At 51.4% G+C, this 12,189-nt stretch overlaps 1 protein-coding gene across 1 annotated transcript in view; it reads left to right on the forward strand.

Annotated features, from left to right (window-relative positions):
- Positions 1–593: 593 nt before the first annotated feature.
- Positions 594–12,189, forward strand: part of Slc6a11 (solute carrier family 6 member 11) — a 70,444-nt gene continuing 58,848 nt past the window's right edge. Inside the window, exons 1-4 of the mRNA XM_090324018.1 lie at positions 594–819; positions 3,390–3,524; positions 3,613–3,753; positions 5,159–5,249. Coding sequence (XP_090180144.1) covers positions 594–819; positions 3,390–3,524; positions 3,613–3,753; positions 5,159–5,249 — 593 coding nt within the window. The remainder of the gene's footprint in view (positions 820–3,389; positions 3,525–3,612; positions 3,754–5,158; positions 5,250–12,189) is intronic.

The following is a 12,189-nucleotide window of genomic DNA, read 5'->3' on the forward strand; positions in this document are numbered from 1 at the left end:
TCTGCCAGGCCAGTGTGTGTCACCCTTGCGATCGCGTGGAGGGGCAGATGCACGGGCGCGTGTATGCACACATGGTACGGCATCAGTAATAAGGTCCTAACCTTCCCCCTGTCTCGCTCACACACACGCCAAGTCATAAAACCACTTCTGAAATTACCTTCTGCAGATGGGGAGAGTGCGCCCTGGAGAGCGGAGGTGACAGTGGCGAGGTCCGTGGTCGCGAGGTCCCTGGACTCCACAGGTGTGGGCGCCAGGCTGGGACGCGATGCGGACCCACAGGTGCTGCTGGTGCGAGAAGGAAGCGAGGCCCGGCCTGCCTCTGGTGAGGGGAAACTGAGGCCGCAGTGTGCGCGCGCGCGCGAGCGGGGCTGAGGGGCCCCCCCGGGCCTGCCCGCGGCTGCGGGAGGGCGCGCCGGGCCCCGCCGGGCCCCCGCCAGGCCGCGTCCCCGCGCGCCCGCCCGCCCGCCGGCCCGGCCCCAGCTCCACCCCCTGCTCCCCCGCCCGCGCCGCCCGCGCCGCCCGCGCTCCTGAAAAGCCTGCGGGCCGGGGCGGCGGCGGCGCAGACCGGGCGGCGCACGCGGCAGGCAGCGGCCATGACGGCGGAGAAGGCGCTGGCCCCGGGCAAAGGCACGGCGGCCGAGGAGGCGCGGGGGTCCGAGGCGGCGGGCGGCGGGGGCGCGGGGCCCGCGCGCGAGAAGGCGGTGCACGAGCGCGGGCACTGGAACAACAAGGTGGAGTTCGTGCTCAGCGTGGCCGGGGAGATCATCGGGCTGGGCAACGTGTGGCGCTTCCCGTACCTGTGCTACAAGAACGGAGGAGGTGAGCCGGCCGCGCGCCCTGCCGGCCCCGGGGAGCCGCGACCCCGGCCGCCCGGCGCGCACGCGCGCGCGCGCGCGGGGGGTGAAGGGGGACCGCGCCCGCCCCAGTGCGCACGCGCCCGGCCGCTTCGCACCTGAGCCAGCCACCTGGCCGGGCACGCGGGGCCTCGCCCGGCGCGCACGGAGCCGGGGCGCCTGCGCCGGGGCTCTCCGGGCAGGGTCGTTCACCCCGGGGAGGGTGGCGACGGTTCCAGGAGTGGTGCCCGGCCAGGCGCCGGCCCCCGCCCTCCGCGGGACTCGGGGCGCAGGACGCCCCGGCCCCCAATAGCGCAGGGCTCCGCCAAGCTGGGATCGGACTGGCAGACGGCGGGCGGAAGTTTTCCCGCAGGCTTCGCGGGTCGCCCTCCGGCCTGCCTGGTCCTGTTGGGCCCCACAGCCTGGGTGGGGAGGGGGGTGCGGTCATGCTTTTGGCTTCTGGAAGAGGAATTATCACCGATCCACTTCTGGTACAAGGGTCACACCGCTGAGTCTGCCGCCGGAGTGGCTCGGATTGGGGGGCTGGGAGACTCATTCCTGGTGACCCTGTCCTCCAGGGGCCACCGTGGGAGGGGGGGCCCGCCAGAGCCTGAGTGGCACAGCGTCTCCCAGAGAAAGCCTGAACCCGAAGAAAGGTGGCTGGGAAGTGGCTGGCAGCCCAGCCCAGGGCTTCCTGTGTGAGGGCTGGGGTGCGGGGGCGCTGCCCGCCGGGCTCTTTCTTTGGAGACATTCATCCCAAAGGCGCAGGCTGCCCCGGGCCTGCTCTGCACTGGTAATGAAGTGGCCGCCGGTGGCGGCGGTGCTTTGGCAAAGGGAGGACAGAGGCAGTGGACCTGGAGGCTGGAAATGTGCCCTGGACAGGGAGACCCGCCTCTTCGGGAGGGAGAGGGGGGGAGGCTCAGCCTTTATGAGCTTCCAGAGACTCTTGGAAACTTGCGAACACCCTACAGGATTATGGGGAGGGGGAGATGGTCATGTGTTAACATCTCTGTTTATTCAAGAAGCTGTATTCCCAACTCAAAAGCATTCCAGAAAAGCAGAAAATAATTTGGGTTAGTTACAAATTCTGCCATAGATAGGGGCGGGGGGGGGGGGAGAGTTGTAGTGAGTAAAATTTAAAAATGAGTCACTATTGCACTCTGCCTCTGTGTGTCTCTTTCTGTAGTTTTCCGAGTCTCCCTCAGCAAACATGTACCCTGATCTGGTTAGTTTAGTGATTCAGGCAGCAGCAGAGTCTGCCTGGGCAGAAGGCTTGGTCTCAGGGTGGTATCCTTAGAGTCTCCAGGGTTCATGGGTAGATTGCAGAGCAACGAGCAGCGGACAACTGCTTCTGTGTTTTCCTCTAGTCCACCTAGGTTCTGTAAGCTGATGGGGGTTTTCCCTCTCACCCCCTTTCTGCCTTCTCATATGGTTAGGTGCTTTAGCCACTGTTCCCTTCACAAACCTGTGTCCACGGGGCTCCACTTGTCAACCCCAACAAGAAGAACTTCTTTCCCTGTGTGAAATCTCAAGTGAGTCTCTTGCCCAGATAAAGCTAAGGTGCTTTGAAACGCACCGGATAAGGCATTGTTGACACTGCTCCTCCGTGAAGAGGCTTCACGAAGCAGAATGCAATCTTCACTGCCTTCATTCTCTGTGGTAGCTTGCGCGGGCTGGAAGGGGGTACTTGTAGGTTTTGTTCTTAGGACAGAGGGTGAGGCTTGGGGCTGTTTGATCTGTTTTGTAGGAAGGTGCAGGCGGTCAGGGTTTTGTTTCCCAGCAGGAGCATTCCAGCAGGTGGATTCCTCCACAGACTTCAGCTCTACACCTGGCCCTGTGTATACGCAACACCTCGGCCATCCACTTCCCTGGGAGTGCTTTTCTCAAGGGGAAAGGTCTCATTGCCGGTCACTTTCAAGCTGGGAGACCCCCTCACCTTGCTGTGGCAGTGACTTTACAATGGCTAGGAAGGGTACAGTGTTCCTGTCAGAGCAGGATCTATGCCGGAGGGCAGAATGCATAAATGAAAGAACCCAGAAAACAAAACCCATGGTGACGTGACCATCTTAACCTCGAGATGAACAGTGCCAGATGATAAGGGTGAAAGCTTCATGCCTGCAATACTAGCCACTCAGAAGGCTGAAATCTGAGATTCACAGTTTAAAGCCCAATCCAGATCGAATCTGCAGTTAACCAGCAAAAAGCCAGAAGCGGAGCTGTGGTTCAAGTGGTAGAGTACCAGCCTAGAGCAGATAGCTAGAGGACAGTTGCCTAGGCCCTGAGTTGAAACCCCGGGAAAGATACAAAATAGAAAAAGAAAAAAGAAAACAATGCAAAAAACCCAAACCTCATTTTTAGGAGACGCTGAGGCGCAGGGTTTTGTGGCCGACCTGCATTAGGTGACAGATGGTGGAGAACACCACCCTGGTGTCTTACTCTTTCTCCTGGCTCAACTTGAACTCAAGCCCTGAGAACGTGTTCCGTCCTTCCCGATTTCCCTCGCTGACCTTTGGGGAGGTGAGAGTGTGCTGACCTCATTCCTGTCCCTCCTGGCAGGGGCCTTCCTGATTCCCTACGTGGTGTTTTTTATCTGCTGTGGAATCCCTGTGTTCTTCCTGGAAACGGCCCTGGGGCAGTTCACGAGCGAGGGTGGCATCACTTGCTGGAGGAAGGTCTGCCCTTTATTTGAAGGTAAGTGTTGACTTGCTGAGCAGACGCCACGCTGCCGCAGAGAGAAGCTGGCCAGGCTCAGGTTGCTCCCTCTCTTTGGCGTTTTCAGGCATTGGCTATGCCACGCAGGTGATTGAGGCTCACCTCAACGTGTACTATATCATCATCCTGGCCTGGGCCATCTTCTACCTGACCAAGTGCTTCACCACCGAGCTCCCCTGGGCCACCTGTGGGCACGACTGGAACACAGGTACGGCCTCCAGGGGGCGTCTCTCTGCCTGCCTTGCTGGGGGGGGGGGCTTGGGGTTGGGGTGCAGCCTTGGCCTCTGGGTTCTTCTCCTGAGTCCAGTTTTCTGGCAGTGGGCTTCTGTACCTGGGTTGAGTGTATTCTGTGAATTCTAGCTGAGGCTGGGCACTGCCCAGAGACCAAGATGGGGGGAGAAGAGTGTTGCCACTTTGCGGTTAATTGAAAGAAGAGGTGAGCCTTTGGGCTCAGAATAGGGATGTGAAGAAGTGAAAAAGACCGCAATTCAGGGGACCACAGTTCCAGTCCCAGCCCTGTCTCTCCAAACCCCAGCGTTTCCTCTGCAAAATGGAAGGCTTAAACTAGGTAGCGGGGAGCTAACAAATTGAAGGCTTGTATTTGGTTGCCAAGTACATTTAGCAGTCAGAAGACTTCATGTGAAAAATCCAGATCTGCAGCTTCTCCTTAAACACTGAAAAGATCTGACAGCATCCCTGCCTGGCAGCAGAACCTGCGGCCGAGCAGCAGCTGTCACCCGGGTGACACATCTGTCCTCAAGTTGCCATCATCCCATCCAACTAGACATTTGCAGTCAGTGCCTCCCTCCCCCCCCCAAAAAAAAAGGAATAATTGATATACGGTTTGCTTTTCAGTTAGTTGGTAATCCCATTGGGGTTGAACTTTTTCAGGGAACATGACTATCTGACCAGCCCCTTTCTGAGATGACTGTGCCAAGAGCAGACATTACTAATGGATTGTAGTACTCTTGAGTAGTGCTGCCTTTTGACTGGAATGGAGGCTGTAAACCTCTTCTTCATCCATGTTATGAACTGTGGTTAGATAGTGCTGGCTGGTCACCCTGAGGGCTGAGATAGAGTGAGACTTCTTATGTTTTTACAGACACAGTGCCTTCTAGCCCTGTCTGCCTTTGCCTTGCTCCCCACAAGTCACATTTCATGGTGATTCAATTCTTTCTTTTTAGGTCCCTTCTTTTGGCAAGGGACCTCATACAGATATTCATCAAATTAAAACTTGAAGTTCCCTCTGTGTGTGTACCATGCTTTAGAAGTGTGTGCATGTTCTGGGCCTTTGCTTTGCCACCTTATAACAGAATGGTTAGGAGATTCCTCTCACCACAGGCCACTCTGGGATTAACCCATTCCTACATGAAGTCTCAAGCATGTCACTCCCCCAGGACACCATGTCCAGCCCATTCTAGTTCTCCCTCAGGTCACAGCAGGACCACTAGGGTGGAGAGAAGAGGCTTTAGACAGGGAAGGGCACAAAGGAAGAGTAGCAATCAGGCCAGAAGAGGGCTGGGGGCAGGTGTCCCCCAACTTGCCCTGTCAGGGCTCCAGTGCAGCCCCAGGTTGGCTAATGGCACTGAGCATTTGTTTTCTTCTCATTGCAGAAAACTGCGTGGAATTTCAGAAGCTGAATGCAAGCAACTTCAGCCAAGTGGCCTTGCAGAATGCCACCTCCCCAGTCATGGAGTTCTGGGAGTAAGTGCAGGAGCCGGACACCCTTGTGGGATAGGCCTCTCTCCTGCCCCATGGCTTCACCTCTGGCCCTGACTCCAAGCCCCACTTCCTGCCACCGGCAGGTGTTCGGCTGCTCTAAAAAGCAAGTGTGGGATCCTCCAGCATCCCCCGGAGGACACATTTTTCTGGTTCTTTGAAAATGCATTGGCTTGCCTCACTGGTTGCTTCTTATAGCAGAAAGTGCCTGGTAAAAGGAGAAACAGTTTAAAATTTTCATTTGGAATAAAAGAGAATGTATAGAGCACATGCACCGAGCAAAGCGGCTACTCTACGTAGCCTGCAAAGCAGCCGTCCCCGAGTGGACAGGTGAGCTTGCTCTCGGGAGCTGGGGTGGCATGTGGAAAGGAAGGTGAAGGGTGTTTCTGGATGCATGCGGGCGGGAGAAGCCGGTCCCACTGCACTGGCTGGCAGAAGGCTTCACAGCTTGTACCTTGTAGTGTGTGTGCCGGTCAGACCGCGGGTCATTGTTCATGGCAGTCCTAACTCCGGAATGTCAGTCCCTGCCCAACAGCCCCTGACCCTGGAGTGGAAGAGGTGCAGTCTCTGGAAAGTTCCGGCTCCATCAAAGAAGCAGATGATAATAAACAGTATTGCTTTGGGGGGCAGGCAGTGGTGTATGGGAGATTTTTTTTAATGCTTTTTTCCTCTCTGGAAGTGGTGCTGAGTTTAGATCTACCTTTCCTATGGCCATCTTTGTGTTTGTTCTGCTTAGGTATACACCTGGGATAGGTCAGAGGTCTTCTTTCCAATTTTTATATCTTTGCTCAATGGTGTCCCTTACCTCTAATTTATTAACAGCTTTGTTTCTTTGTTCCATCTTGGTTGCACAATTGTGTCCACAGCAATGAGTGTACCTTGCAGGGAAATGTCAGCATGGATACATGTAGCTTTGTTCTTTCATTTTTTCTCCTTCTACTAGGCCTCAGCTACTCTGTAGCCTCTTCTCTTGAAAGAGGACACATTGTGGCTCTTTTTCTGTTTAGACTGTTGGGGAGGGGGGCCTGTTTCTGAGCTCATTTTCTTCAGCCTAGAGAAGTTTTCTAGGCCTGAGCTCCTATCTTTATGCTTTATTGCTGTGACAAAATACCTGAGCCTAGGTAACTTACAAAGAGCAGAGGTTTATTTCCTGGTGCTCCAAGGATAGATTCATGGAAGATGGAGGCTCACTTCGGGTGAGGATCAGTTCCGTGCTGAAGGCTGAGGAGCAAGAGGTCACCAAACCCGGTCTGTGACCAGAAGCCCATCCTCCATGGCTCTCATGGTGACAACACTGCCCTGCTCATGGATGCTCTTTTTATCACGGTGGGTCTTATTCTGCTTTCTTCACGCACACAAGTGCAAATACATCCTCTGCTTATTTAATTCACACCCTCCCGTACAGTCTCCCTTGACACTCAAGTCATATTACTCATTTTCTTTTTCAAATCTGGATTCTACCTATGAATGAAAATAAAGGATGTTTGTCTTTCCAAGCTTGGCTTTTCTTTCTCCAGTTCCCTCCATCTTCCTGCAAACAACCTAATCTGATTCCTTTTCTCGGGTTGACTGATACTCCATTGTACCAATGTATATACATTTTCTTTGTCTAAATCTTCAATTGTGAGCTCCTCATCTTGGCAACTATAGTATCTTCTTGTATGTGGGGTTTTCACACAAGAGAGATTGTAGGAAAAAAATCCTTCATATAGGTGGCCCCAAGAATGACACAGCGGGCATGGGGCTTTAGGGCTATGAATATCCTGGTGGGCCTCCATACTGACGTCCACAGCGAGCCCAATGGTTCACATTCCCACCAGCAGTGGTTCCCTCCCCCACATCCTCACCAGTGAGCGTTTGCTTTCTGGATGGCTGGCATTCTGACTGGGGCAAGGTTGACTCTTAACCTTGTTTTGATTTGCAGTGCCTTTGTGCCGGGTCATCATTTCTTTGAGCACCATGGCTCCTGCTACTTCTTTGGAGAACTGACTCTTTGGTTCATTTGCCTGGGTATTGATTTGTTCTTTTAGTGTTTAATTTTTTTTAAAAACTCTTTATAGATGCTGGGGATTCATCCTTGGCACCACGAATGGTTTGCAGATATTTTCTTCCCTTTTGTAGGTTTTCTTTGCTTTTAATTTGAACTTTTAATTTGATGCAAGCCCGTTTGTCCATTTTGCCCTTCTATTCTGGAGCAATCAGAGTTTTCAGTAAGAAGCGCTTGTCTATGCCTGCGTGTCCAAGCGTTTCCTGTAGTCATTTCAAATCTAGACCTTTAATCCATTCAAAACTGATCCGTTTAAATTTTATACAGAGCGAAGAGACTGGGCTCTCACTTGAATCTTCTTTGCCTGGTTTTCCAATGACCATTTGTTGAAGAGGTTGTATTTTCTTGGGTGTATGTCTTCAGCTCACTTGTCAAAGACGGCTGTAGCCTTATAGATTGACTTCTGGATCTTTGATTCTGTTCCACTGGTCTGTTTCTCTATTTTTGCACCATAACCATGCCGTTTTCATTACTCTGGCTCAGTGGTATAATTTGAAGCCAGGTATTGGGATAACTTCATTGTTGATTTTCGCACCATATTTATTCTGTGCATCTGTGAACATGGAGGCCTCTCTGTCCTCTGGTGTCGTTTCCCATTTCCTTCTTTAGTGTTTCCAGGCACATATCTTTCATGTCTGTAAGCTTATTCTTAAGGGTTTATTGTTTAGAGGCTATTGAAAATGGGATTTGTTTCCCGATTTCTTTCTCTGCCTGTAGTTGTTGGTGTATGGAAAAGCTACCAATGGTTTTCATGTTAACACGGTGCATTTCTACTTTGGCAGAAATGTTTGGTGGGGATAGGCATTTTTAGTGGTATCTTTAGAGTCCTTGATCACCTCATCTGGGTGCTAGAGGCTCTTGCCTGCGATCCTAGCTACTCAGGAGGTGGAGAGCTGAGGACTGAAACTCAAAGCCAGACGGGACAGGAAAATCTGTGAGACTCTTATCTCCAATTAGCCACCAGAAAGCCAGAAGTACATCTGTGGCTCAAGTAGTAGAGCACGAGCCTTATGCTGTTAAAGCTCGGACGGAGCCCAGGTCCTGACTTGAGGCCCCAGCAACAGCCCAGACAACAAGATCACAACTGCTGCCACGAGAGATTTGACCTTTTTGTTTCCCATTTGCCTCCCTTTTATTTCTTTCTCTGACTTGACTGCTCTGATAGGAGTTTGATCTGCATGGAGGCGAAGGGCTGGTTACATTTCTCCATTTATCTTCCTGGTGGACTCACCTTTCAATGCTGTTGCATTGAGGTCTCAGTTTCCAGCCAGGAAATACTGGGGACATGCCCAAAACACAGCAATCACCAGGCACGGAGCTGCCAGGATGTAGGGAAGGCACACATGGTCAGTTTTATCAGGGTTCAAAGCCCATGCTCTAGTTCTCACTGTGAGGATGAGGGCGTGAGTATTTCTGCTGCTCTGGGTTATATACAGCTCTGGCCTGGGCCATGTTGCCATGCAGTGGTGGGGGTGCTAGCTCAGTATTTTAAACCTGCCCTTTGCCACTTAGTTACGTGTGAGCTGGGGCTCCTGTCCTGCTGGGCCTCTACTTGGTAGCTGCATCTGTGGAATTCACACTCATGTCCTTTACCATGTGGGTCCTGTGTCTTTTCTTGTATGAAGCTATTATTGACACATTCTAAGGACTAACCACCAGGCTGGAATCTTGACACATTCTAAGGACTAACTACCAGGCTGTAAATATCTTTTCACAGCACAGGGCTTTTCTTTCTCATTTGCTTGTATGCACAGAATTTTCTGTTTTACCGAAATAGGATTTTCTAGTCTCTTTGGTTTGCACAGTTGGCATCTTAAGATGTGTTTTCCTATCTTGAAGTTGTAAAAATTTCCTGCACTTTCTTTGGAGAGTTTTAAAGTGGTTTTTCTTTTTGCTTTACATTGAATCTAATTTGGAATTTTTCTTTCTATATGATGTGAGGTTATATGAGATTAATTTTTATATATACAACCAGTTTTCCCAGCAGTAGTTTCTGATTCTTTTTTTCTTCATCCACTGATTTGCAATGCAGCCTTCTATGTACCATTTTCCTAAAAGAACAGGTCAGTCTGGGGTTCGCTTTTCTGTTTTCTTGATCTCTTCTTCTCCCTCTCTCCCTCATACACATTTATGTCATCCAGTTTTATCCTAACTCTTGAGCCTGTGAGGCATACTCTCATTTTATTCCTTTCCAAGATAGTCCCAGTATTCATAATGAATTTAAATATCAACCAAATCCCTAGTGGGATAAACAACCACCACTAGCATGAAGAATTGAACAAGTTCAAGGCCATCCCAGGCATGTAAGACCTCTTCTCAGCCAATAGCTGGCACTAGGGTGTGCACCTGTCACCCAGCTACATGGGAAGCTGATGTAAGGTAGATCATGGTTCTACCCCAGTCCTGGCAGAAAAGTCCATGAGACCCCATTTCAATGGGGGAAAGATAAGTGTGATTGCACAAAGCTGTCTTTCTGGCTCTGACTGGAACCTAAAACAAATGGGCCGTAGTTCAGGCATGAACTCAGGTTTGAAAAAAAAAAAAAAGACCGTGTTTCAAAATAACCAGTGCATAAAAGGACTAGGGTGTGGCCCAGTGGTACAGAACCTGCCTAGCAATGCAAGGCTCTGAGTTCTAACTTTAGTACTTTGAAGAAAGAAGAGGGAAAGAGAGAGAGGGAAAGGGATAAAAGGAAGGAAGGAAGAGGAAGGAGAGGAGAGGAATAAAAATAGAGATTTGGGTTAGAAATGTAATGAACTTTTAAGCTATGACCAGATCTCTCTATCCATGGACATAGTATGGTTTGCTCTCCACTTTTATTTACTATTATATTACAATGCGTGTACATGGTTGTATGAAGTATTGCTATGGAAATGAGGTCTGCAGAGTAGTGGCATTCAAACGACTTGGTGATCTGCCCAGACCTTGTGAATCTCATTCTCCAGTTGCACACCCCTCAACACCAAGTCCCCAGCTGGACTGGCCATGTTTCCTGAAGGAGTGCCTCGGGGAATGTTTTGGACCTGTACATTGAGGGATCTGTAAAACGTAGTTTCCATGCTTCGTGAGGGAACCTGGCCTGAAACCCCAGGCAGGATACCGTCCTGCTTTGCAAACTCATTTCCTTCCCATCATACGTGGAAACCCTTAGTTTGACCAATATTTGTGTGAATCACTCATTCATTCATTCATTCATTCATTCATTGTCTGGATTCCCCAACTGCTGTCATAAAGTAGCATCTGTCTGTCTAGTGTTCTACCAGGCTTCAGAGGTCACTTAGTGAATGTTTACAGGATGAATGGGTGGTTGAGGGAGGCAGACAGGAAATATTGATTCTAGAAAATACTGTATGAGGGATGGAGGTGTGGCTGAAGTGGTAGAGAGCCTGCCAAGCAAGTGCGAGGTTCTGAGTTCAAACCCCAGTCCTGCCAGAGAGAGCAGAGAGAGGAGAGAGCAGAGAGGAGAGAGCAGAGAGCAGGGAGAGAAGGGGGCAGGGGAAGCCCAGGGGAATTTGGCAAGGACTATGCCATCAGCAAGCCCCCCGCTCACCGGCATACACTACTTCCAGAATCCCTTTGCTATAGCCATACTGGCCACACTGGCCACACTTAGTGGTCACCAAGTGGCAGGGTGGGCTGTCCTGTCTGCATCCTCATGTGTAAGGATCTGTTTGCCAGCTATCTGCTCGTTCCAGATGGCTTTGCCTGGGGAATGAACTCGTGGTTCTGGTTTTTGACTGGAATTCGGATCATGAAGTACTCAAATACTGGGGCGAACCCGAGGCTTCCTGAGATGCTTTTTGTCTGCCAGCTCCCCTTTCCCCTGAGGCCAGCCCGGGAGACAGAGAGGACAGGAGATGTTCCTAGCAGCCTGGGAAAATCTGTTGGGCCACTGAAGTTTAAAGAGAGCTCCATCCTTCCCTGAGATTACCACAGACCTGTGACCAGCCCACAGCCCCCAACTAACTTCCCTGCCGAATAAAGTGGAATCTTCCTTCAGTGATTCCTCACCTCCCTAGAAGCACTCAGCTAAGCACGCTGAGATTCAGATAAGAACTGATTCCTGGGTCTCTGGGTAGAACTCACCCGGCTCCCTCCCCGAGCAGCAGCCATCTGGACATCTCGGTGCACTTTTTGGAGGTGTTTCTACCCCAGGTCTGCTTGCTGGCTCATCTGCAGGGTGCCCCGTTGTCCCTGTGCTGTTCTCACCTCCAGGGTCCTCTTCCATGGTCACTGTCTCATCATTCCTTTGTTTGAATGCTGCCCCGTGCTCTTCAGGGGCAGAAGGGAGACATGAGTGGCCATGGACCTACCGCATTGTGCTGTGGCCCCGCCGGCTCTGGGCACCGGGTCCCATGCGCCTCTCGCCTTCAGTTCTATTTCCCTTTCCAGGACCTGGTCTAATGGCTTACCCATGAGGCTCCATCAGCCTTGCGTTCTCCCTGGCCCCTGAAGCCTTGTGGGGGCTTGGGCAGCCAGTCTGTCTAATGTCATATTTGAAAATCAGGTCATCCTGGTTTCCCTTAGCAACCTGTTAAGCATCCAAATCCATGCATTTATCTGCATATGTCTGCCATCCTACACTTGAGCCTGTGTCCGCTGTGAGATCAACGCTGTGTGGGGTGATTTTTGTGATGTCCCATGGGGCTTTGACTGATTATCTTCAGAGGCTAGAGTTTTGTTTTGTTTTGGTCAGTTCTGGGGACTTGAACTCAGGACTTTCCTGCCCAGGCTGGCTTCAAACTGCAATCTTCAGACCTCAGCCTCCTGAGTAGCTAGTAGGATTACAGGCGTGAGCTACTGGTGCCTGGCTTGACCCAACTTCCTCCTGCTAAGCTCTGCCTCCCTTAAGTTCCAGTGTCTCCTAGGAATAACACA

Source organism: Megascapheus bottae, chromosome 33 (genome assembly GCF_031878675.1).
Source record: "Megascapheus bottae isolate mThoBot1 chromosome 33, mThoBot2.hap1, whole genome shotgun sequence".
Lineage (NCBI taxonomy): Eukaryota > Metazoa > Chordata > Mammalia > Rodentia > Geomyidae > Megascapheus > Megascapheus bottae.